The sequence below is a fragment of the Ammodytes marinus genome, assembly GCF_949987685.1.
Source record: "Ammodytes marinus genome assembly, chromosome: 14".
NCBI lineage: Eukaryota > Metazoa > Chordata > Actinopteri > Uranoscopiformes > Ammodytidae > Ammodytes > Ammodytes marinus.
This window is the reverse complement of record NC_137218.1, coordinates 29,819,331-29,846,681: the sequence shown is the minus strand read 5'-3', so window position 1 is coordinate 29,846,681 and position 27,351 is coordinate 29,819,331. Positions and strand designations below refer to the sequence as shown.

Below are 27,351 nucleotides of genomic sequence, written 5' to 3'. Positions count from 1 at the left end.
TTTTGCTGATGTTTCATTTATTTATTTTTGCAATGGTTTTACACAAACAGTTGTACATAAATGAAAGGATATTTCACCTGTAGTGGGTTTAGTTTAGTCAGCATAGGGCCTTTAGAAAAGTCTTCATTCTTCAAACCATCTGATCTTTGATACCAAACTGTTTTCAAAATCCAGTGTCTGAATATCTTTATTCACACTGATTACTTAGTGGTGATTCCTCTAACATTTTCCCAAGTGCCAGTGTCAACAGTTGAATTTATTCATTTATATATGACCAAAGTCCTAAACAACTAATGACATCCCCTCAGACTCAGCTGTACATTATTTCATTGAATGATGGTATGCTGGCACACTACACGTAGCTGATGAACCTGGTAAAGATTGAACCACACTAGCACATTAGGATTGTTATTGGAGAAGGTTTCTGTGCTAATTGTAGCATGCTAACAATACAGCACAGAGTGAATAATGTGCTGTAGTCATGCTGGTTAATGTTAAAAGCACTGGTCCTATCAGTCAATAATTATTTCAAACAGTGATACTTCTCTGGAGTGTCCATCCATCAGTCCTTCCGTCCTTACTGCCTCCACGCAGGCTGGTATCTTGTGTTTATGAGCCTCCTCAGCAGGCAGGGCTGTTTAACGAGGGCATGGGGACAGCGTGGCACTAATTGCTGTGTGTGATTTATCCCAGGCTGGGAGCAGGCAGGAACACAGGCAGACGATGGCACTCTGAGAGCAGCTGCTTCGCCCAATATTTACTTAACCCTCCGCTGGCGGGCCGGGCACAAGTGCCGCTGACGATGGGTCTGTGGGGAGTCATTTCACTGTTTAGTGTTATGCATAGCAGCAGGGCTGGGGCCATGTTTGGGGACAGGCTCCAAGCAGGAGGGTGTGTGTGCCGTATGGATGCTAGATTGGATCAATTAGGGAGAAGAGTGTGATTGGTCTCCTGACAGTTTGTCTACCCAGGAGGAATTGTTGCTAGGTGATATGATCGCAACCTATTTTTAATATAGTAGGATTTTTTTATTATTATTATTTATTTATTTTACATAACTTAGTGTCTACAAATGATGCATATACAACACCATATGAGAGGAACACATAAGAAAGAGTATTTCACCAGAACGTTTTTCTTTTCTGCATGATTGAATGGTGGCTGCGTTTTGAGTGTGCTACTATATTGAGCAGCCTGATTTGTACAGTGCTCACTCTTGTGTCGTGTTAGCAGTGAAAGGCACTTCCATCCCACGCCTGTCTGCCTGGCTCATCTGGAGTGATAGTCCGAGGCATCCAGGGCTTTGCATCCTCAACTCAATTAGTCACACCTCAAATGACCAGAGTATGTTGCTGTAACAGAGCAGGTCAGATTCTATCTAAACAGCTTCATCATCAATTTACACTTTAGAGAAATAAACAAACAGTGGATCATGTTAGGGCCAGGAACAGAGCAAAACGCTGGTAGAACAGAAGGAGGGCTCTGAATCAGTCTCCACGGCAACATTGATTGATATTCTTCAGGTGGAGCAGCTGTCAGAGGGAGGAGGGGGAGGGGACACACCAGGATATAAAGGGAAAGAGGATCCTTTCTATTGTGATTTTGAGCCATGGCAGAAAAGGTGAAGAGGCTGCTGTGAGAATTAGATTACATGTTAGTGGAGTTGTCCTGTAAACTTAAGGGCTGTGTCTGTATGTGTGCTCTCCTGTGTTAAGGCGAAAAAATGATGTATGTGGAGTCAGGTTGAGACTTCTCACTGCGTTCAGTTTTGCTCTTGTTAACGTCTTGTTGAAATCATTTAGTTTGTTTCATTCTAGTGTGAATTGAATATTAGGTTCTTACATGACTGTGTTTGCCTGAAGCCCTTGCAGTGGGGCGGCATAGCTCAACAAGTCAATTGTTCCTTTTGTGATAGATATATAAGGAACACAATTCGATATCGGGCCATGACCAACACCCATCCTGGTAGCCGTGGTAACCCTTTTTCAAAATGGCCGCCAGCAGTTGGGCAAACTTTCCTATCTTATCGGACCCACATGAAATAACGGACATAATCTAGATCCTTGTAACCCTGAGCACCCATTGAAATGTTTGCTCCAAATTTAATGGACTTTTAAGCGCTTCGTGAGGGGCCTCTAAGGCCCCCACAAACATACAGGAATAAACTTCCCACAGTATCCCAAAATCCTGACTTCCTTGATATGTATTTGCCATTAATTGTATGTATTTGTGCGGAAAAGTCAGTGTACCTGACTGGATAGGGAGGAGTGTGTGTGTGGGGTGAGGGTGGGGGGGCTTTAAGAGTCTGGGACAAGGGGCCCATTATCTCATAATCCGTCTAAGAACCTACTGGATTCCACTTTTTTTTTGCACACGCATTATTTATTAAAAATAAATAAAATAAAAAGTTGGGGGCCCCACACTAGGTCTTGAAACGGGCCCCCAGATTGTTAATGTGATAATGACAGAAATGGACTCCTACAGTACTAAGACCACAGGCCAGTAATTTTCAACAATGAACATTGTGTGCACTGCCTCACACACACAAGCTGAATCTCAATCCAGGGGTTGCAGCCTAGGAAGACTGCATTTGAAAACCGATTGCATCGGAGACTTCCGGGTTACAGAGCATGGAGTAGGTGCGATCGCTTTCTAGCTCCCACTAACTATTTCAGCCCTAACTGATTAAACCCTATTTTGATCGATTTTTTTGTGCTTGTATTGCCAGTAACACTAACACTGATTCGGAAAAATGCCTAGAGGAAAGAAAAACGCAAAAAGAGATTCGGCAGAGTCAGAGATGTCCTCGGACAGCGTGGTTAGCATTGATGTTAATGCTAGCTCAATGGCTTCCATTCCGGACCTGCTTGAGCAGCATAGAGCAGCCATAGCTGCTGAGTTTAAATCATCGTTCGCCAGCATGGACACTAAGCTAGACAACATCCAGGCCGTGGTCTCAGGCCAGGGGAAATGTATAACCGATCTCGAGGAGAATGCAGAAACTGTTTGCGGACGCTTGGAGCACTGCAGGAAGACAACAAGTCGCTGAAATCTAAACTATCGGATTTGGAAGGGAGAAGTAGGAGACAGAATGTACGTATTGTGGGCTTACCAGAGTCACTTGAGGGCGCTCGCCCCACCGCCTTTTTCTCCGAGCTTCTCGTCAAGATTTTTGGTAATCAAGCTCTCCCTTCTTCCCCGGAGCTGGACAGAGCTCACCACACTCTGGCACCCAAACCGGGCCCGCGTGAGAGACCGCGGCCCGTCATCATCCGCTTCCACCGATACCAGACTAAAGACTTGATCATGAGAGAGGCACGTAAACAAGGCGAGCTGGAATACCACGGCCACAAGCTCCGGTTCTACGAGGACTACAGCGCGGAGGTCGTGACGCAGCGGGCTGAATACAAGGGGGTCATGGCTGAGCTTTATCAGCGCGGTCTCCGACCCTCTCTCCTCTTCCCTGCGAAGCTTCGCATTACTCTCCAAAGCGGCGAGAGAAGGTGGTTGCGGTCCGTCTCTGAAGCATCTAACTACATCTCTACATTGGGTGTGAGTCCGTAGGAAATACGATTGCCTGCTGTGAGTATACAAATGTGGACAAATGCTCTTTTCATATCCCCAGCCAAACTCTCAGACTGATGGTACTACACGCATTTTTTCTCCCTTTTTTAAAATGAGTAAATCAGCAGGGTGAACGTGACATTTTTGTTGCTTGTCATTTTGACGTATTGTCTAATTCACTCGATTTGTTTATTTGTATCTCTATTTTAAAACGGCTGGATAAGCGTGTCTGTTTTTTTTTTTGCCATTTGGACAGCTTGTCTAACTCACGCCTTTTTCTTTTTTTTGTATTTTGAATCTGCTGGGTGAGCATGGTATTTTTGTTTAGTGTGTTGTCATTTTGACAGTTTGCTGGATTGTTCATAGTGTTACTAGGCTGTTATGGGGTGAATTGTACAAGACTTATGTGGGAGCTAGCCAGGGCTGTACGCTTATTTTTTTAGGTGGTAGCACTGGTGCTAGCAAGCAAAAAAAATCAGTAGCACAAAAATAAATTCAGTAGCACACAAAGTATGATCGAAAACTTGCATAACCTTAATCCATGCATTTAGCTCTAATTACCTTTGAGCCTGTCATCTTGGTCTCATTTGAAATTCTCAATTAATATCATATCCTAGTGTGTGCAGTAATAATTGTAGAAAAATGAATAGGGGTGCACTGATTGCAATTTAGACAAAAAAATCTTACCTGCCAATTGTAATTTTTTGCTGATTCAGAATTATTTCTCCCCATAAAATTAATATCTATATATTTTCTGTCAGGGAGAGTGGCCTAAGTTGTGCAACTTTTTACTCTAAGTGATTTTGAAGTGAGCCCTTGACAGTAAAGTCTCCAACTCAAATATGTACATATATTTCAGGGTGTGGTGCATCCCTGGCAATAAAAACTTTGGATCTGGAATAAACTGTTTAAGAAATATAGCTTTTTCGGAAAAAAAGTTGTCTTGTTGCACAACTTGCCCCCGGTGTGGTGTAAGTTGTGTGTTTGGAGAGAATACCATGGGGTGAATTGTGCCATTGATATATATCTCATAAACTGTAATGCAAGACAAATCCATAAGACAATTACTTATTTAAGGTGTATTTAAAGTAAATAAAGTAAATATTTTACAAAGATTGAGACAATTTTCTTAAACAAGGCCTAGCAAATCTAATGGTTTTACCTGCAAAGCTCACAATGACAAAGTCACCATCATCATCTTTATGGCCATCTGAACTCTCATCAGTGGTGTTGTTAAGTGGAATTGAGATGTCACTCTCTTCTGAGCTACTGTAGACAATCACTTTCTTTTGGTGACCAGCGTATACAGCCATGCCACTGGCACAACTCTCAGAAATGTACTTTGCACTAGTTGCTCCGTGCTTGTGGAACCAACTGCCACCTGACAAATGTGATTCCCCCTACATTTCTGCCTTTAAATCAAGGCTCAAAACCCATATGTACACCCTGGTGTTTCCTCCCCATTAACTATCTTACCTCTGCACTACTATCTGTGTTTATGTGGATGTATGGGCTTTACGTCTTTTATTTTGGTTATTGCTATTTTACCTTCATTGTTTACCTACTGAATGCACTATGTACAGCACTTTGGACAGTGCAAACTGTCATAAATGTGCTTTTATAAATACATTTTACTTACTTACTTACTTATAACTCACCTAGGCCCTTTGGCACAAATCACCCCAATCCCAGAAATTTGGATAATAAGCATGATGCAGCAGTTTAGGGCTGACATCGTGCTAACTGTATAGACTCAAAATGTAGCATACCAAAGCACTAAAATATTTGTCAAATGTTTTCAAACTTGTCTATTATTGTTCAGACACAATAATCAAAAAACCTTGATCATGGAAATTTTACTTTGAAAGGCAAAACACAGTTTTTTGAGCTTAAATGTGCTTATATCTTATTCCTTGTGTCTCCCTTCTTTACAGGATGAGTCAAATGGATGGCTCTTCTTAAATATGTGGTCACATTTCCAATTTCTTCCACGGTTTTCTAGAAACAAGGGGTGGCACAACTTCCAAAATGCACAACTTAGGCCACTCTCCCCTATATACATATCATTATTATATTCATAATAATAAACATTTTTGGTAAATGTCCTTCTGTTAATTAAAACTAAACTTTAAAACATTAAACATAGCCTATAAATAAGTATACATATTGGTAAAATTTGGAATAAGTTAAATAGGTTGTTGTGAATGTGTTGGGAGTAGTTCTTCAGTGGCTTACCAGTTATTTCAAACTTTGTTTAAAAAGACTACTGTTGACTCTCTTACTTTCTTACCGGCTTCAACTCACGTTTGGCTAGTAACAGGCTTTTAATGTGAAGGCGCACAGGAAATGTTCTGTTTGCACACGCGCTAACTTAACAGCGTGCCGTCTCCTTCCGGTTATTACCGTTGGTGAAGTGTATTAATCACCGCACAAGCACAGGTCCCGAGCACACCTCTTTCACCACCCAAAGTGGAGGGTGGACTCAATAACTTACTTGCCTAAGACTACATTTACCCGAATTTGGAGAGTGTTAATGTAGAGCCCTCTAAGCAGTGTTGTGCAACACTCCTCTGTGTCTCAGACGGACAGCATCTGCTCATTAGCAAGCTGTCGCACTCGTGCGAGTGGAATTGTATTCATCATCGCACGTGATCAATTTCAGTAGCAAATGCGATCAAAACTGTCGCACTGTACAGCCCTGGAGCTAGCACAGGTCAGGAAGCTAAAGCTTGGAATGTTTGTTGTGAGACTAGTAAGGGTCTTTTGGGGTTTGCTGTTTAGAGCAATATATGGGGTGGGTTCTGGGTGGGATGGGTTGGTGTTAACTGGGGGTTTAGCTTTTTTTCCTCTGTATTTTGCTACTCTTTTTCTTATCGGAGCAACTCTTTTTATTCTCACTATAACTGAGCTAGATGAAGGGCAATCTTAATATAATTAGTTGGAATGTCAAGGGGCTAAATCACCAAGTGAAAAGGGGTAAGGTCTTAACCCACCTAAAACGACTCAGGGCTGGAATAGTTTTCCTTCAAGAAACCCACTTACATGACTCTGACCATGGGCGATTAAGTAAATGCTGGCGTGGACAATTTTTTCATTCTAATTTCAGGGGTAAGGCTAGGGGCACAGCTATCCTTATTGATAGTAATATTCCTTTTGAGTCCTCAAACATTATATCAGATAAAAATGGACGTTTTATCATTGTTTCAGGCAAACTTTACAATAAGTCAGTCATCTTGGCCAACGTATACGCGCCTAACGTGGATGATGTAGAATTCTTTAAGAGATTTTTTTCTCAACTCCCCGATCTCAATTCCCATTCTCTTACTCTTGGTGGGGATTTTAATTGTTATCTAGATCCAGTCTTAGATTGCTCTTCCCCCAAACCTGCCACTCTTAGCAGATCTGCAGGTTATATCAAATCATTTCTTGCTGATTAGAGCCTCTCTGATCCATACAGGTTTTTATACCCCACAGGAAGAGAATATTCATTCTTTTCACATGTCCACCACACTTACACCCGAATTGATTATTTTTTTGTTGATAATTCATTGATGTCAGACCTAAACTCATGCAGTTATGAAAGTATTGTGATTTCAGATCACGCTCCTCTGCTCCTTCAACTGGCTTTCTCTGACGTTGAGTATACAAGAAGGCAGTGGAGACTGGATCCATTGTTGCTCACAGATGAGAGTTTTCTTTCACACATCTCTACACATATTAAAACTTTTTTGAGTATAAATAAAACACCAGATGTGTCCAATGCAACAATTTGGGAAGCCCTGAAAGCCTATTTGAGAGGTGAAATTATATCATTTGCAGCATACAAAAATAAGTGTATAAAACAGAAACAAACTGAAATTGCTGCTCAGATTCTGAACATAGACAGACAATATGCTAATTCACCTTCATCTGAACTTTACAAAGAATGTTTAAAACATCAGACTGAATTCAACCTTCTTTCCTCTCGTCAAGTTGCTGACCATTTGTTTAGGAGCAGAAGTACTTTTTACGAGCATGGTGACAAGATTGGTAAACTCCTGGCCAATCAACTGCGCGGATTTAGAGCAACCAGGAAGCAACTCATCCCTGGAGTACGGACAGACAGTGGGTGTACAACATCAGATCAGAAATTGATAAACGAAAAGTTCAAAACATTCTATTCAAATTTGTATAGTTCTGATTGTACAGTAGACGCAACAGTGATGGAAACCTTTTTCAGTAACCTAAACATGCCTTCCCTTTCTCAAGACCTGAGACATAGCCTTGAGGCACCTATTACTCAGAAGGAAATTATTGCAGCAATAACATCTATGCAATCAGGCAAATCTCCTGGTCCAGACGGACTTCCATCTGACTTTTTTAAGAAATTTTCAGCCGAATTGTCGCCTTTTTTATGTTCAGTATTCTCAGACTCATTTGACTCAGATAAACTCCCGCCTTCGTTCTATCAGGCCTGTATTTCCCTGTTGTTAAAAAAGGATAAAGATCCTCTGGATTGTGCATCATACCGACCAATTTCACTATTAAATACGGATGTGAAGATACTTGCTAAAATTCTCGCCCACAGATTGGAGGATGTTCTCCCCTCTATCATATCCCCCGACCAAACTGGGTTTATAAAGGGACGCCAATCATTTTATAATATCCGCCGGTTAATGAACATTTTATATTCCCCCAGAAATATTGAATCAGAATGCCTCGCTTCTATGGATGCTGAAAAAGCATTTGATAGAGTAGAATGGAATTATTTGTTTTTTGCCCTTGAAAAATTTGGTTTGGGCCCTGTTTTCACTTCCTGGGTTAAATTATTATATGCATGCCCTTCTGCCTCAGTATTAACAAACAGCCGTTACTCAAGTAGTTTTGATCTGCACCGTGGGACCCGGCAGGGTTGTCCTTTGAGCCAGCTCCTTTTTGCTATTGCAATCGAACCACTTGCGATTGCCATTTGCGGTAACAAACAGATTCAGGGGATATGGAGAGGAGGAATTGAACATAAGGTATCATTATACGCCGATGACTTACTTTTGTTTGTCGCCAAGCCAGCCACCTCTTTACCAGAGGCACTTTCTGTGTTGGAGGTCTTTAGTCAGTTTTCTGGCTATAAACTTAACTTGAGTAAGAGCAAACTCTTTCCGATTAATAAAGAAGCTCTTAAACTTGATTATACAGCTCTCCCACTCAAAGTGGTGACAGATCATCTGAGTTACCTTGGGGTATGTTTTACCAGACATTTTAAAAACCTATTTAAATCGAACTTCCTCAAATTATTGGATCAGGCGAAGCAAATATTATCGAAGTGGTCTCCTCTGGCTTTCTCTCTTATAGGTAGAATAAATTCAATTAAAATGACATTACTCCCAAAGTTCCTATATCTATTCCAATGTCTCCTCATCTTTCTCCCCAAATCCTTTTTTCAGACCCTTGACTCTTTAATGATAAACTATATTTGGAATGGTAAACACCCTCGGTTACGTAAAGCTTTTCTTCAAAGACCCAAACAAACAGGTGGAATGGCCCTCCCTAATTTCCAATACTATTATTGGGCTGCTAATATCCGTTCTTTAGTGTATTGGGTGCATTTTCACCTTGACGACTCAGCCCCAGTCTGGGTAACAATGGAGTCCAGCGCTATTAGCCCATTGTCTCTATCGGCCCTCTTAAGCGCCGCACTTCCACTCTCTTCGGCTATTCCCAACAGTACTCCCGTGATTAAGCACTCCCTTCGAATCTGGACCCAATTTAGGAAGAATTTTGGAATGCAGAATTTTTCACTTTTCAGCCCAATTGCAGCTAATCATTTGTTCACTCCCTCGACGGTGGATGTTGCATTTAAGATCTGGCATAAAAAAGGCTTGAAATGCATCGGCGATTTATTTATTAATGATCTATTTGCTAGTTTTCTCAATTGACAAAACAAAAGACTAATTTTTTCCGATTTCTGCAAATCAGGCATTTTACGCAGAAGTTAATTCCCCAATTCCCTTATAAACCGCCAGCCAATCATGTCGATTTGTTTCTTTCTGTAAACCCCACATTAAAAGGCTCAATTTCTGTGTTTTTCAACCTTATTTCGAAGTTGCATAGCCCCTCATTAGCAGCTATAAGAACCATGTGGGAGCAGGACCTAGGTTCTGCCTTCACAGATCACATTCAGTCCTGGATCGGATACACTCTACCTCCATGTGCGCCCGACATGCTCTTGTGCAATTTAAAGTAGTACATCGTATCCACATATCTAAAACTAAATTAGCTCGTATGTTCCCTGATGTAGACCCGACCTGTGATAGCTGTAAGAGCGCACCGGCATCACTCTTTCACATGTATTGGTTGTGTCCCACCTTGACTGAGTTCTGGACATCAGTTTTTCAAACAATTTCTGAAGTACTTCAGCATCAAATTGAGCCGAACCCTTTCACTGCAATTTTTGGCATTGCTCCAAATCCGGGCTTGCCTAAAGTGAAGCTGAAGGTACTGGCCTTTACCTCATTACTTGCCCGTAGAGTTATTTTACTCAAGTGGAAAGATCCTGCTCCTCCTTCCCACTCACATTGGATCAGAGACATCATGTCATGTATGAATCTAGAGAGAATACGTTGCACTGCCCAGGGATCTGAGGGTAAATTTGGGATATGTTCGGGGGGAAAAAAAGGGGAAAAAATGTATAATCCTTTGTCTGTAATTGCTTTGCAACTATGCAATTTAATAAAAAAACCTTTGAAAGAAAACCGATTGCATCATAGCGGCGCGCAAAGGCTTGTTCCATTAGCAAGGCTCCTTCATATGCGGCCGAGAAATGCAGCCTTCGTTTCACGGTTTTGAAGGCTGCAACAGATGGATCCTTCGCGGTCCAACATATCCCAAGATTGCGTTTTTTTCCAGAGATGGCATAAAATAAAATAAAAAATAACAAAACAGCAACGTGTTGCTCCATCTTCTTAACTTTTATCTTTCTTTATTTTTTTCTTGTACTTTTTTTTCTTTTCGTCTGGTAGGCAACTTCTTTTTATTTTTTCCTCCGTTGACAAGGCTGTTTGTCTACTCACGGAAAACCTCCCTCCAAGATGAGCGGGCAGTTTTATGTTTCGTCCACACCAAACGTTTGCGAACGTTATGTTGCGTCCTCAATGAAACGTTTGCGAACAAGCATATACATACACATTAGGAGGATCGGACTGATTTGAACTAGAGATTAGGAAATGTATCTCACTCTATTGGCAGACTCTCACTCTAATTTTCTGAAAAATATGTATTTACTGAATACTGGAGTACATTAAGGTATAGTAGTAAACTGTCAGAACACATTTTGGAGTTCCAATAGTCTGTAAACCATGTATGGATCAGTAGTGTCAGTCCAATACAATATTTGTTTATTTCTCAATTCTTGAAATAAAAAGTCTGAAAAGACTTTGAATTTTTCATTTGAACAGTCTGTATCTTTATTTTCTTTGAGCGCTCATTGATGAATTTGTCTCTAAGGTGTAACTTTTATCACACTGGTTGTAGTTTTACATTCTGCCTGCTGCAGCGTATTTCAGCACCACGGAAAGTTCCACTCAACACATCTACAATATAAGGACGCAACTTTTGAAACCGTTCATTTGGTTGTTTCTCTGAACTTCATGCTACTTTCAGTCTGAGTCATTTTCAAAGCTACACACTCTGTCTGGCTGCAACACCCGTCAGTTTCCAACTTAAGTAAATAGTGGATCACAACAGATCCTCAGCACACATGAACTTATTTTTAAACCATGTCTAAAACTTACACTTGTATATATCTTTAAATCAGACATTGGTTAGGCTTGTCCCTACCATCCATACCAAAACCTATCTGCTGTACTTGTGATTTGAGGACATCCAATAATTATCTACAAAACTGCTCATAGATTATACATAATGCCTCACAATGTTAAATACAGTATATGTATGTATGTGTGAGTCTTTGTTAATTAAGCAGTGCACATGTGGCCTGGACATCCTCGCTCTACCTTCATCTGTCTCCCTCCTTCCCTGCTGTCCTCAGTGTGGCTCCTGAATATTTAATGAGCCTGAATTACTGGGGCCCTCAACCGTAATGACGGGGAAATCACACAATTAAATCAGAAGGGCTCCGGCTTTAAGTCTCACCTCCCCCAGAGGAGCCAGAGATTATTTAAAGTGGCACACTGTTTGATTATCTAATCCTCCTCTTGCCCCCTCTGCTTTACTCACAGAGCGCCATCGCCCGCTCCACTTGCCACCACAAATGACCATGAAACACCAACGGGCACAGTATTTAAGTTATTCTCCATAAGCGTAATGTGGTGCCATGAAGTCTTCAGGGAATGGCACTTTGGGAGTCACTCCTTTACACTCAGGTTTTCACAGTTTACCAAGGGCTTGAAGGGGTTGTCTTGTTCTCACTTAAGAAATGTAATACACAACCAGGTTGAGATGTGCACATTTGCATGTAAACTATATTATACTTGCGTGGGATTTGCCCTTGTGTATGCACAGACATCATTCCTGAGTTGGAGGTATTTATGTCTCCTTTCTTGAGCTAAATCAAACATGAGGTAAAGAAAAAAAAAGATTGTATAAGAGTCACTCAGATATCCCTGATCTGCTACATGGCTCTAGGACGTAAAAGGCTGCAGGACGGCCCACAGGCTGAGCTCCTCTCTGCCCCAAAACAAAGCCTCCTTTGTCTGGGTTTGGCCATCAAATTGTTATTATCCAGACAAAGTGTTGGACTGTGATTGAGTAGAAAGTAATAGCTTCCTTAACGCCTGCCAGTGCACACACACACACACACACACACACACACACACACACACACACACACACACACACACACACACACACACACACACAGATATTCTCACAGACTGTGAGATGAATATTCATGATTATACAGATGAGGCTCAACACTAGCTCATTTAGAGTTGGCCAGAGAGAGGCCAATGATAGCACTGTAAATACACAACCATCAGGGCTTTACAGTTTTTTACGATTGCTAAACCACAGTGGGCACAACTGGAACGACAAGTGCAAAACTCTAACAACAGTATGCAGAGCAGCGGTTCATTCGGACCAAACTGTAGCTCGTTTTAGCTCGTTTTTCATTGCTTATACACAACGTTCAAAACTCTACACACCTATCTCATGGCTTAACCACAGCCTGCACAACACTGTGGATTTCCAGCACTTTTTTTCAAATGCTAACACACTGCTGCCACAACTATAAACCACACATTCAAAACAGAATGAATCCCTTTCAAACACTGCAGATTGCAATTTCAACTCAAACACTAAGATGTCTTGTTTAGACTTGTTAGTGAACAGATATACAGTATAAAGGGAAAGCTCAAAAATATATTTTTTTTTGGAAATGGAACCAGGAAGACAGGTTGTTGGAGGTAGAAGAGTGGCAGTGAGAGTGTGGATGTGTGGAGGAAGACCTAGAAGACATAGAGCTGTAATGTCTGATGAAATACAGTAAGGGCAACACTGATAGACCCTGTTGTGAATCATGGTCTCTCATTGAGAGAGGCAGGGTTGAGAGTGCAACCCAATCTGCAAAAATCTAAAGTTGCATCTGTAATACGAATTTTCCAGCAAACAAACAGCTTAGAGTTGCGTCCTTACAGTAAATGACAACATTACAAGAATTGATTTCTGTATAACAATTTTAGAATATTTACACAGATAAATACTACATTTGGAAACGTTTTCAATAAAGTATACAACATGTGTATCTATTGAAGCAAACTTCTGATTTTAATTTCTTTTTGTTTTCCTAAAAAAAATGGTATGTTATAAAATAAACAATTTCATGTGAAAGAATTTCACCCTTTCATCAAAGAAAATATTACGTAATTTGTGTGAAATAACTCATATTATTCAAACTGTAAAGATTAAAAGTTTGTAATTTGTGTATTGGGGTTTGATGCTAGTGTTTATACTCTGAGCAGGTTCTGAGGACAGTGTGTGTTATCTCAATGAGGCTGGTTTATAGTGTTTGCTGCACTGAACCTGTTTTGCAGGTGAAGTGAACTGTTCAGCTCCAATGACTGTTGGTAGTGCAGACTGTAGTTAGAGTTTTTCACATTGAGCTACAGTTGTGCCCACTGTGGTTTAGCGATCGAAAAAAACTGTAATAGGTTGACACCACTACTGGCTAATTACAGCACACACGCAGCTGTACACACACACTGCAGATAGAAACACACATGCACATATCTATAAGATCTCCCTCCATAGTTTGACGTACACACTGCTGCATCTGAGCACTGGTGGAGAATAGTATGTCATAGTAGTATTTTTTCCTCTACAAAATAAACTTCACTCTTCCACGTTCCATTGTTTGATAGTGTAATTGGTCTGTCTGAGTTGGGCCTGAAAAACGTAGGATGTGCTTCATAATGGACAAAACTTTATTGGTGAATTCCAAAGCTTGTACAACTGGCTGTCTGTTTACAGGTGTGTTGAGTAGTACTGCATAGTGGAAACACTGTCCTCTGTGGCTCCCTAGGGACTGGTGGGAAATATGATAAATTGCCTTTGGTAATGTCACTTGAATCTGAGTTTTCAGGCGCTGAGGAGTTCAAAATGTACCTGAAAGTAACAAGAACTAATACTGTTTAAGATGAACCCTTTAAATGTTGGACCTTAACCCTTGTTCAGGTGAAAAGCCACCATACGGTTTATCCATAATGAATTAGAACTGATATTTGACTCACTGATACTTTGATTGTTTAAAAGTGATCTTGGATGTCTAATAGAACATCAGTATCTGAAATCTCTCTTCCCTTTTAACACGACAGAGGAATGTGGGGCAAAGTGGAGGCCATGCGCCTCAGGGTTTAAGCTCCCCTGTTGGCTCCTGATTTGAATATCGTTCAACGTCCATTTGCATCTAGTTTTAATAGCGGTTTATTCAGTCAAGCAGAAGATGACATCTTTATCTGTGGTTGACATATGAGGCCGTTAGCCCGAGGCTAGCGTGTGTCTAGTTAATGAGCAGAGGGATGCCGCGGCTGATTAGTAGAGGCAATAATAAAGCGGAGCCTTCCACTCCCACTCAACGGCATAGCCAGCAGAAAGAGTCTAGACCCAGACAGACTGCTTCAAGTTTGTAGTCCAGGTGTGGTGAGAAATTAGCGCAGGTGCTTGCTTTGTTTGTGTGTTCCTGTATTTGTGTACTAATGGGGGCCCAATATACTTCTTTGTGTATAAGTTTTTGTGTGCAGTTTCAAGGTACAATATGTTTATTCTAGCCTGACTAAGGGTTAGCCTATGTCTTGGATGTTCATGGGATCAGTAACAGCTTGTCTCAAAAATAGAAAACTACGCCTTTAAAATATGCTAAAGCTGAATTGATAGAATAGACTATGTGTCATTTTTTACATGTGAAAACTGTTCAAATATGTGGTACATCATGGGCACTGCCAGTAACAAATATTTTCATCATTGTTAATCTGCCTGATATTTTCTTGATCAAAATTGTTGCTGATCTATTTGCTACTGTTTATCTGCACATAAACATGTTCTATTATGTGAATTATAATGAAGTTGTGATATGTTAGTATAAAAAAACATTGTTTCTCATGCTAGACTAACACTGTGAGAGTTAAAAATTTAATTGGTATTTTCTTTGATGTGAGATTCAGAAAACTGAACGGAGACCATTTCACAATGCCTTTACATCTACAGACAAGTTAACTATTTTCTTCAGAAAGTTTAATATTCCAAAGTTTCCTTGAAGAGCTTTACAATAAGCATGTCACCCTCTATGCTTAGGACAGGGAACAACTTAAACAAGGCAAAAATAAGGTGATAAACCTAAGGAAGAACAACAAATGAGAAATATCTCTTCCTGAACAAGAAGAAATGCAATACTGACAATGCAATGTGGGTGGAGTAGATCAAATATCAATGAACAATATAATGATACATGATCAAATCAGAATGAGCATATTATGTACAGTAGGTCAATTACAAACATATGTGAAGGCAAGGTTGGACAATCAGTACAGTTCCTACAATACATAATTTGGCACAAATCATTATGTTTATTGACAACTAAAATCAAAGCATACTTTCTAAGTTGAAACATAAAGTGATGAGTAGGTTAATAAAAGATTTAGCTTAAAAAGACTGGACAGTATATACTGTGTGTGTGTGTGTGTGTGTGTGTGTGTGTGTGTGTGTGTGTGTGTGTGTGTGTGTGTGTGTGTGTGTGTGTGTGTGTGTGTGTGTGTGTGTGTGTGTGTGTGTGTGTGTGTGTGTGTGTGTGTGTGTCTGTGCATGTGTGTGGGTGTGCATGCGTGCCTGCGTGTGTGCGTGTGTGTGTGTGTGCGTGTGTGTTATAGTACTGGGAATATTGCTTGCTAAGCGAGTGGCCAGTGTGTTGCCATGGTAACCCCAGCAGCTGTCAGTATGCCTCCTGTGAGAATGACAAATGCTTTTTATTAGAGGGATCCCCCTCTCCATAGAGAGGCTTGTCCCAGCCTGATCACACTGGAGTCACTCTGCCAATAACTCTGCCCAGGCCTAATTACAACACATCATACACTCATTATTACTCACAGAATACACCAGCAGTTCTGGTGCCAGTCACAGTGTGACATTTGTCTAGTGGGAAACAATGTGGAGTTGCATATGGAAGTATTATGTCTGCAGTTACAGACTGGAAAGAAGACGGCCCTTGCTAAATTTCCCTAGATTTTATGAAATGGAAATCGAATTTGGCAGCATAGATAGATAGAGAAATGTAAGAATTATTTTGGTACTTTTTTAACTAGCCCATTACATAAAGACAATAAATCACTTTTAATCCAAATTATTTTATTAGTAAATAGTACTACTGTGTGATTACTAAAACAGATATAATTGATATGAAAATCAACGCTTAGCATGTTTTTGTTGTTGTTTTAAAGATAATATATATATATGTACAGTTTTTAGTAAAATGTATTACTTAATAAATAAAGCAGTATGATATTCTCCAAAACACAGACTCTGTTGTTTTTTCTTTCTTAATAATAGTCCTCCAAAATACATACCTAATATTTGTGTTCATTGTTAATGATCTTAGCAGGACATATTTTAAAAAGCAACATATTTTAAGTGAAAAAAAAATTATATGTGTTGTCTTTGTTAGTGTGCAACTAACATTGACTGACGTTTAGCATGGATTATCTTTGTGTGTCTGTGTGTTTGTGCATGTGTGCGTGCATCTGTGTTTGTGTGTGTTTTTGCATGTGCGTGTGTGTTTGTGTGTGTGTCTAGCTCTACGACTTTGAGTGGCCAAGGTTACGGTGACACTGTCTCCAGGGAGCACACTCCACTAGCTAATACACTCCAGACAGTTCCACAGTAGGGACCCTGCCAGCAGAGTGATGAGGAGGCACTTTGTATCTGCATTGGTTAGCTGACTCCATGGGATCCCTGTTTAAGTGTCCAGACTCTAGCTGTTGATAGGTCAGACCATTCAAAGTGCTTTGAAGTCAGAGGATTGCAGGTGGAGGTGTCCAAGGTCATAGGAGAACATAATCAGTCTCTCTTTTTATTCTCTGTTTAAAATAGTTGGGGGTTTGGAACTGGGATCTATATACTGAATATTATGCAAAGACATACACAGCTATACTCAAGTCAGTGCTTTATTCATTGCCACAGGATCTTTACATTGCCTTATGCACAGTCATTTACTTTGCTTCAGCATGTTTGATGAGAGGAATGCAGACAGGAGGTGTTAGAAACACAGAGAGAGGGGTACTGGGTTCCTGTTCAGATCTGTCAGACCTTTTTTTGATAATTGCTCTGCCTTGCTGTGATCTGAATTAGCATATGAAAGTTATGTCTCTTTTTTTCCCTTCACTGGGAGCGCATAGCTGTAAGCTAATTTGTAAGTCATTTTAGATGACAGAGAGAGGTTGTATCCCAGAGGTGATCTTTCCCTCTTGATCCTTTATTTCTTTCTCTCTTTCCATCCCTCTCTCTCTCTCTTACCATCTCATCTTTCCTCCACTCATGTCTCAATTATAGCATATTGAAACAACTCTCTCAGATGTTATGGGGAAGATGGTGGCCTGCATAGCTATGTCAAATTGCTCAGCTATGTCAGCTTACTTGTTTACCTTATTGGGAATCCCTAGTCTTTGTCAGGCTGACATGTGTGTCCTATGATGAGAACAGTATGGTAATATGTAAACCATTCAGCCTTTTCTCACTATTTCTATTATTTCTCACAAGAAATAAAGGTTTTAGTGAAACTGCAAGGCCTCCGAATGTTGAATGAACAAAGAGTGTACTTGCAGTCTGGCTTATATGGGGATTAATTGAAGCTATTGAGTGTTGATCCAAAGAAAGGAACTTGTGTCTGTGGCTCCGGCGATGCCAAAGCAGCTGGGCGGACCGAGGAAGGGAAGAGGAGACGACTGATAGTCCTGCAAGCCACCTGCTGTGAAGTCAAGCCATAGTTTCAGAAATATACACTTATACAGCCAGGTGTGGACACACACTCTGGCTCATATGTGTTGTGCTTTAACATGAACAGAGGAGGCAGTCTCTGAGGCGCTGTTAGTATGCAGTAGGTGGTGCAGAGAGGAGCAGAGAAAAGCGTGCCGGAGCGCCTCCGATCGTTATTATTGACCATTCCTCCATGTAGCTGTATGCTGCATAAACACATTCACACTCACTTGCATGCACACACATATAAACACATACGTTCATGCACACACATACTTAAATATGCAGACACAGAAGCCAGTGGGATTTGAGATAACTGCAGTGGTACAAGCATACACAGAAATGCCCTGAGCATAAAAGGACATGCACATATAATACAGTACTGTACAGATCTGTGTGAGACCATCAATTCTGTTTGTTGCTAGTGAGCATTAGCTGCTTCATGAATAAAGAAATGGAATATAACCTAGACTTATAATTGCCCTGGACATTTGCTTTTCATTTGAAATTAGGACTTACAACTACCACCTACTGTTCTTATTGCTACGGTCTCAATATACACAATCAGAATTTATTTTACCCACGTTAATTTACCCCCTGCTGAAAATGAAAATATGCTCAGCTCTGTGTGCAAACTGTTAAGTGCAGAATCTACCAATATCAGAACTGTTCTTACTGGCATTCTAAATGATACAAATAAAAACACTTAACTTCAGATGTTAAGATTGCAAACTTAAGTGACCTCAGTTAACTTCTGGACATTCAGGCACTACAGTGGACTGCAGTTTAAGTTGTTAAAATGTGATTGAGATCAGAAAGTAGTAGTAGCAGCTTGGGTTCAAACATTTGATGATGATTACTTGTACAGTGTGAACAAGAGGTTGATTTTCAAAAAATGTTTAGCGTGTTGGGGCTGTTGCTCCTCAGCCGAGGTGGCCTAAGAGAGTCGTATCGATGTATGGACTGTGAAGCCCACTTAGGCAAACTCTGCTCTTTGTCATATTGGGCTATAGAAATAAAACTGAGGTTGTTGTTTTCATAAGTAGCATACAGCAAAATACAGCAAAAAAAGCAAGTTTCTGAAAACCATTCAAAGCATATTACCTAGTTATATAAGTGGTGTCTCCTATATCAAGCAATACTGTATATTTGTGGCCCCATTGTACTACAGTGAAACACTCACTAATAATCCAAAACTATTTCAACTCACTGGTAGAGAAGCTTCCACACACGTACACACACGGACACACAAACACACACACACACACACACACACACACACACACACACACACACACACACACACACACACACACACACACACATGTAAACATACTGTATGTGGTAGTATGTGTATGTGTCTGTTTTAACATGCATTTTCAACACAGGCAGACTTCCTCTCCCAACCCCAGCCTTTTGTCACAGTGACAGCCAGTCTTTACTAATGAAGACTGCTCTCATTCTTGAGCCTGCCTTGTCAACCTTTGATGCCAGACAACTTTCAGAGGGAAGGAAGGGGGAGAAGATGGAAAAATGAGAAAGAAAAGGCCGCCAGCCTGCTCTCCCCCTTCCTTTTATATCTTTTAATTCTCAAATGTTTCATTCTTTGAAAATTGACTCCATTTTCAACCAGTATAATTCTAAATTTGATCATATTCTGTGGCTTGGTCTTTGTTGATATGAGGACTCCTCACGTTAGGCTGTGTTTTACCCGTCCCTTGCCCCTCCTTGTTACCACTGGTTGTCCGTCACACACTAGAGCATCTCGACCACAAGCTGAAAAAGCCCTTCAGGATATCAAATCCATGGTCTCTCATTTCTAACTAGGTCATCCCTTGCTCCCTGTAGCTTCCCCACTGCCCTCCTCTGTAGATTCACACCTCCCTTCTCTGCTACCCCCATCTTCGCTCTGTCCTTTCTTCACCATTGCTGTAATCTGTAAACATAGTCAAAATGTTTTTTTTTTGTTTTCTCATTCAACATATCTTCAGTCTGCGACTATAAAATAAATAATTCTGCTAGATCAGATTATTAATGTTATTGATAACATAAAAGTAGAGGCCTCTGGAGCCCAAATTTAATTATGAGGATTTTTGCAGTGTTAGGTTGTAAACATTTTAGCAGTATTTGCACTTTTATGCTTTCATTATTTATTGTAAATCAAAACTCCATTAAGGCTGCATTATGATACTTCAGTGATTCTTGAGAGACAAAACAGGGTGGAATGTTGAAAAAATACAAACCCTATGTTTCGGCAAATTGAATTACAAGGTTCAAGTATCTTTATTATCCCAGAGGGGCAAATTGCTTTGCAGCCAGCAGCAGTAAAAACAACAAACAATACTCACAAAAACATAAAGCACAGACGACAAGTCAGCAATAAATAGATGGAACAGACATACAGATAGTTAAGACTTGTTTAGGAGACCTATGGCAGCAGGGACAAAGGAGTTCTTCAGTCTGTTTGTCCTGCATCTTGGCAGGATGTACCTGCGGCCCGACGGGAGCAACACAAACTGGCCGGCCAAAGGGTGGCTCTGGTCAGAAAGGAGTGAGCGAGCTTTACCGAGGGTTCGAAGGATGTGCAGTTCAGTGAGGTCGTTAAGGTTCATTCCTGCAATTTTGCTGCACACTCTCACTATACCCCGCAATCTGCTCTTATTCTTGATGGTCAGTAGGCCATACCAACAAATAAAAGAGAAGGTCAGGACTGATTCGATAAAACAAGAATAAAACATTTTCATGAAGGTGCTGTCAACATTAAAACTCTGCAGTTTCCTATAAAAGTACATGCGTTGGTGTGCCTTCTTACAAACAGCATCTACATGGAAGTTACATGTTTGTATCCAACATATACTAAGCTACTGAGCTAAGCTTTGACACAGCTTTTGTTTTTTTTACCGTCATTGGCCTATCACCACCGTCAGATGTCAACTCCGTCAGATTTCCTGTCTGACGGTGTTCACATATTTAAAGTTTCTTAAACATAACAAATGGAATTTATCTAGTAGCCATTTGGTTTTTCTGTTGATGTTAGGTGCTAGTATGAACTACTTCAGGAAAATAAAATTATCAAAACATTTCAAATAACTTCTTCAGAAATTGTAAGTCGGTGTTGACATATTATGGTTGTGACAGGACTTTCAAGATTCGGAATGTAAAATACTCGAAAACTACAACACTAATCAGAGCCTGTCTGACTCTAATGTACTCTGCAGAGGTAGAATTTGACAAGAGGTCCTTCAAAGTGACAGCTGCCCCTTATTTCGCCTGATTTTATTACATTTTAGTGAAATGTCTGACGGTGGTGACAAAAAGTGTCCCACCGCTTTGAAACCATATAAAACATGAATGTGTTGTAGAAAAACTGTTTTTATTGATATGAGAGATTATTAAGTGTTGCTTTTGATGAAAAAAACTCTTTTTAATCATTAAAGTACATTTTTAATAGGTTTTATTGCATATGAAAGATTCAAACCTTCTCTGTGGACACACTGTTTTGGACGTTGTGAGAAGATAACAAGTCTCATATATTTGACATAATAAGGATAAAATTACATTTAAGGGGATAATTGTGCTCCAGACATTCTATTCTTAATCCCTAATAACATCTACAATTTTAAATATTTTTAGTTTTAAACATAACAGCAGTTACATATGGAAGACAACCTTTTGTCCCGGTTCTCAAGATTCTTGAGATTGATTGATTCTGAATCACTGATCTAATATTGCTAGAATTCCTCACCATACAGCAGCCCCATTGGATCCCTGTCTCGGATAGGCTTCTCCATCATTGGTCAGAAGAAAAAACCCCATCAGCTAGCAGCTACATTGCACATTACTCCTCATAAACACTGACTACCTCTCTTTACTTTCATGTGTTCACACAAATCAGCATATCATCAGCATGATATTAGCACGTCCAACCATGCCTCATCAAATCTCTCTGTGATCCCTGGCACCTTGCAGTTTAGTCTGGAGAGAGAGAGAGAGAGAGAGAGAGAGAGAGAGAGAGCTAAATGCTAACTAGATGTGTTACAGTTCTACAACACAGCCTTGTCACAGCTCCTCACAGCTTTGCTCAGCTAAATGGGCTGCAGCAGATGTTTGGTGACTACAATAACACAGAGCTGCGTAGCTCACTTGACATGCAAATATTTGCAAAGAGACTTCAAAATTGGATTTTCTCTCTTTTCTTGTTTTGAAATGTTAATGTTAGTGAATCCAGTGCATACAAATGAATACAACTAGTTTGCCTTATTCTCACAAGTGCAGTGCCCATAGGAAGCAGGTATTAACTTATGCAAACTTAAATTTAACCCGTCTATGAAAGTGGGATACAGAAAAAGATGAAGCCTACACATAGGCAGTGTCAAACAGTCATTGAAATGGCTGTCTTTAATATTTTTTGTGCCATATATAATCCTGTTGTTTATAGGCAAATCAGGTAAACATTTCTTTATTGGTAACTGCAACTTGAAGGCAGCAGCATTAATTTTTGCAACCAAAATGAGGCCATTTTTGCATCTTACATAGTCTTTAGCTCGTTTAGGTGTTAGTTTCTAACGGTTTAAAAAAATGGGGTCTGCATTCATAAGTAGGCGAAAATATGTTCTCTCATTGTTTTATTCATAATGTGTATCGTGGTAATTCTGATGTAGCAGTAAATACTACACATTATAATTGTCTCTTATAAAACAATTTCTTTAAGACGGGCACTGACTCAGTGGGACTAATGAAATGAGAGGAAATTATGTCCGCAGGCCATTTGTGTTCCTGAATACATATGTTGAGTTAAATCTGCAAGCTAAAGATAGTTTTTTTAATTAATGTTCAACATCATTTTACTGATTGACCAGAGCCAATATACTGTAGTTACATTAAGGTGACATAATTGGGGCTGACAGGCCCACAGGCAGTTGGAATGTTCTTGTAAAATGTCATTGTAAAATGGTACTTTGGTTTTACTGTGTACCTATACTATAATTGTTAAAAATTGCACCATTCATTCATAATGTGCAGAGCTTAATATTTTATTTCTCTATCTCTAGTGTCACGGTTTCTCATCACCTCCACCGGAGCCCTGTATATCCTGGATGTGCAAATGGAAGACGGACTGTACAACTACAGGTGTATGACACGCCATCGCTACACAGGAGAGACCCGACAGAGCAATAGCGCCCGCCTCATTGTCTCAGGTATCCAATAAACACACCAATACAGTATATTAAAAAGGAACAAAGATGGTGTGGGCAAAATACCAAATGGAAATGAATTTCTGCTTTGTAACAATCTAATAATTTTAATACAATAGAGAGTGACAGGAAAAAAATATGAATTTAAAACGGTTGATGAGATAACGGTTCTTGTTACACTCATCGATCCATTTTGACAAGTATTATTGATCTATATCTACATTACATTATTCTACATTACATACGTTACAGTATATGCTTTAGAATTTGGTCATTGTTGAGAAGTGATCAAACGACAGAAATGACTTTGAGTTACTCTCACTACAACCTTTGACCCCTTCCAGACCCCATCAACTCAGCGCCCCACATCCTGGACAGCTTTGAGCAGCGTGAGGTGATGTCCTCCCACCGGGTGGAGTTGCCCTGTAAGGCCTCCGGTCACCCAGCACCCAAATACCGCTGGCTGAAGGACAACCGGCCCCTGGAGCCCGACACGCGCTTCAGACAGAGTGTGACAGGCCTGCTGATAGAGCGAGCACAGCCCAGCGACACAGGGGCATATGTGTGTGAGGTGTGGAATGGCTATGGCAATGCTGAGGTGCTTGGCAGACTACTGGTCAAAGGTCAGTGTCCATGGCTCATTGGGGTTGATTTCTTCATAACAGCTGTGGAAGCTAGGAATCTATAGTTGCAGCTGAAGATTTTTTAAGCTGCTGCATGGAGCGTTTAATAATACAGAACTCCAGAAAACAATAAAATGTGTTAAAATAAGCTAGTGAATTCTTACTTCCCTATCTTACAGAGCCCCTGAACGTGGCAGTGAGCCCCCGGAAGGTGAAGGGCAGTGTTGGAAGCCAGGTCTCACTGTCCTGCAGCGTGACAGGCTCTGAGGAGTACCAGTTGTCTTGGTACCGCAACGGAGAGCTCATCTACCCCAGTAACAGCGTCCGCATGACGGGACAACACAGGGAGAACCTGGTCATGGCTGGGATGGCCAAGAGCGATGGAGGAGCCTATCAGTGTTTCGCCAGACATGGCAAGATGTCTGCCCAGGACTATGTTCAAGTCATACTGGAAGGTCAGATTTCATATAGATCTCACTGGAGATGTGTGTGGGACCGGATTGAAAATGGTGTCCCATTCATTTCTAAAGAAATCTGCTCATTTGAAGTGGATACTTCCTGGTTATGGTAGCCATAGAGCATGTGCAGTGTGTTTTTTCTTATGGAACCCCTGAACACGCGTGTACCTCATGCATGTTTTGTGCTTGTACCGGATGTCAAAATATGATATATCCCACACATCACATTGTTTAGCTGACATCACAATATCAACTGTGGAAGTCAAGCATACTAATGTTCAACATTAATAAATGTATTAGTTTTATTTTCCTGTCCTGAGAATATACATGTATGAGCATACACAATATTAGTTGAAATTACTTACCAGCCACATTCAACTCCTATAATCATTCAGGTAAACATTGCGTCCGTACCTTAAATACATCAACGTGATGCACGTTATAAAAACCTTTGACACAACCATAGACCTCGGACACAGCCATCGACTGTTTATAAAAGAGGACACTGCACGAAAAGTCGGAGCTTCTCTGAAAGGCAGAGCTTTTTCATTAACCAAGCCGTTCACTGGGACCTTTAAGAGCTGCTTTGTTTCACTACAGCTTTTAGAGCCTTTGATTGATATCCATAAACTTTTTTCGAAGACAGACTCCTCTTCCCCGCTTGTATTAGAGTGAACGTTGAAATCTACATCTGAGTCCAGGACTTGCAATACCAAGCTTGGCCGCTTAGCCCATGGGTGCATGCAGAAGCTGGCTCTGATCCTGGGCCAGAACATAGATGTGGAGCCAGCAAAAGGAGCAGACATTAGAATAATAATTAGTGTTCAATAAAAGTATGTACATCACCGTGAGTGTCTCCTTCCACCTTCCAGATGGCACCCCCAAGATCCTGGCTTCCTTCAGCGAGAAGGTCTACAACATCAATGAGTTTGTGTCTTTGTCATGCACGGTGAAGGGCACGCCGGAGCCCCGGGTCACCTGGACTCTGGATGACGAGGCCGTGGTACGAGACAGCCGCCACCGCATCTCCCACTACAGCAACACTGAGGGCCATGTGGTCAGCCACCTCAACATCAGCCACACACAGGTCCCAGACGGAGGGGTGTACCGCTGTGTCTGCAACAACTCAGCTGGGACTGTCTCCTACCAGGCGCGAATAAACGTAAGAGGTGCTTGTCAGATCAACTCTTCCAGCACACCATCACATACACACATTAGCATGTTTTGATGGCTATGTTTTCAAGGATTTGCGGATGTTGAAAGAATGCTTGACTAAGTGTATGAAGAAATGTTCATTTTTAGTCATGAGCTGTGTGGCTAGTTTCTTTCATATTAAGAAAGCTGATTTTGTAGCTTCAGTTGTTTCTTCGTGCTCTGATTAGGACAGATCCTTCTCCAACATCCTGTAGCAGCTCCTCAGTCACTGCTGTCAGCATTAGCTTCTGTAATACCCCTGTTCTTACCAAACACCTGCTGATAGCTATATATTGGGACATCATTAGGGTGATTTAATGTTAGCTCCAGTGTATGACTGCAGTGCTATCTTCACTCTACAGGGACAAGGTTGGCTGGATTACCGTTGTCATGTAGCACAGTTATACTGGGGCGCTTAGGCTTTCTGTGCTTGGTGCAAGGCTATTAGCATTTCTCTGTTGCAGAGAGGGAAGGGTTCTTTCTGTACAGTCATTGGTTTAATTTGATTGTGCTCATTCTTGCATGTTGTAAGGCTAAATAGGGCAATCCTCTAGCCCTTAAGCGAGGGTCCATGTATGCAGGATGCAACCAAGCAATGAAGATACATCTCCACAGGTGCCATTGGAGAGTAAATGTAATGAGTGCGTCTCACATCGTTGGCTCCTTGATCGTGCTAAAGAGAGAAGCAACCCAGGATATGCTTGTGCTCATAGAACACTGCAGAGCCCAGTTAAACTGTATTCTACAGTGCTTTAAAGAGAAGCCTAATAGTCTGTTTCCCTGATAGACACTGAGCTATGGAAGCCTATTTGTTATTCTATTGGTTTTTCACAAGTCTGTGTGGAACAAGGAAACATTCCACTCTAATGCTTGTCATAGGCAATCACAGTCAGCGCAGTGGGAGAAAAAGGTAATCTTCAAAACAGTCTCCATAAGAAGGGTACAGGGGCCCCTGATTCTGATGAGGCCAAAAGCATTTGATATGAGGGAAAAGGACCAGAATGAGTCGTCTGCTAATGATAATCAACCATGGTTTTCTTTTTTGAGTTGCTTTAACATAATTCTCTGAAATAGTGTTCACAAGAGTATCTCAGTCAGGCAGTCTTGGTAATGTTTGGATGTTTTACCATCAGAATGAATCAAGGCGTGTGAACTTTGTGACGTCTTGAAAACACATACAACACAGCACAGCTATCTTTTATACCAACCCCCCCTGCCTCAAAACCATTTTAAGAGAGTTGTCTCTCCAATGTGTCCTTCAAGGGCCTGCCAGCATCAGACCAATGAAAAACCTCACTGCCATCGCTGGCCGGGACATGTACATCCACTGCCGTGTCATTGGCTACCCGTATTACTCCATCAAGTGGTACAAGGACTCCAATCTGCTGCCATACAATCACCGACAGCGAGCCTTTGAGAACAACGGCACCCTGAAGCTGTTTGATGTGCAGAAGGATGTGGACGAGGGAGAGTACACCTGTAATGTGTTGGTGCAGCCTCAGCTCTCCACACACCAGAGCGTCTATGTTACTGTGAAAGGTATGAACCGCAGTCCTTTCTGTCTTCAGTTAAAGTTAACTGAGTCAACACTGGATACTTAGCCTGTAATGCACTACATTAAGTTGTGTGTAATCATCTTACCTAATATTGCTTACTATCATCAATCTGACATTTAGAGGAAACATTATATATATATTTGAGACATACATGCACACTGTATCATATACACTAATGGTTGTTGAGGACATTCATCGAAAGTCCATCATTAATCTCTCAGTCTGTGGATACTAAGACAGGATCCCTTTATCAGTCTGCTCACTGACCCTGTGTCATTTCATCTGGCATACATACATAAAAGATACATTG

The 27,351-nt window shown here is 40.8% G+C and overlaps 1 protein-coding gene across 2 annotated transcripts in view; it reads left to right on the top strand.

The window, feature by feature from the left end:
• Positions 1-27,351, top strand: part of LOC307261135 (cell adhesion molecule DSCAM-like) — a gene marked incomplete at both ends in the record, with an annotated part of 119,716 nt that overhangs the window by 55,573 nt on the left and 36,792 nt on the right. For both annotated transcript variants that reach the window (XM_080041598.1, XM_080041597.1), the window contains 5 exons: positions 23,067-23,213; positions 23,555-23,833; positions 24,013-24,288; positions 25,164-25,460; positions 26,749-27,024. In XM_080041598.1, the coding sequence (XP_079897724.1) occupies positions 23,067-23,213; positions 23,555-23,833; positions 24,013-24,288; positions 25,164-25,460; positions 26,749-27,024 (1,275 nt within the window). The remainder of the gene's footprint in view (positions 1-23,066; positions 23,214-23,554; positions 23,834-24,012; positions 24,289-25,163; positions 25,461-26,748; positions 27,025-27,351) is intronic.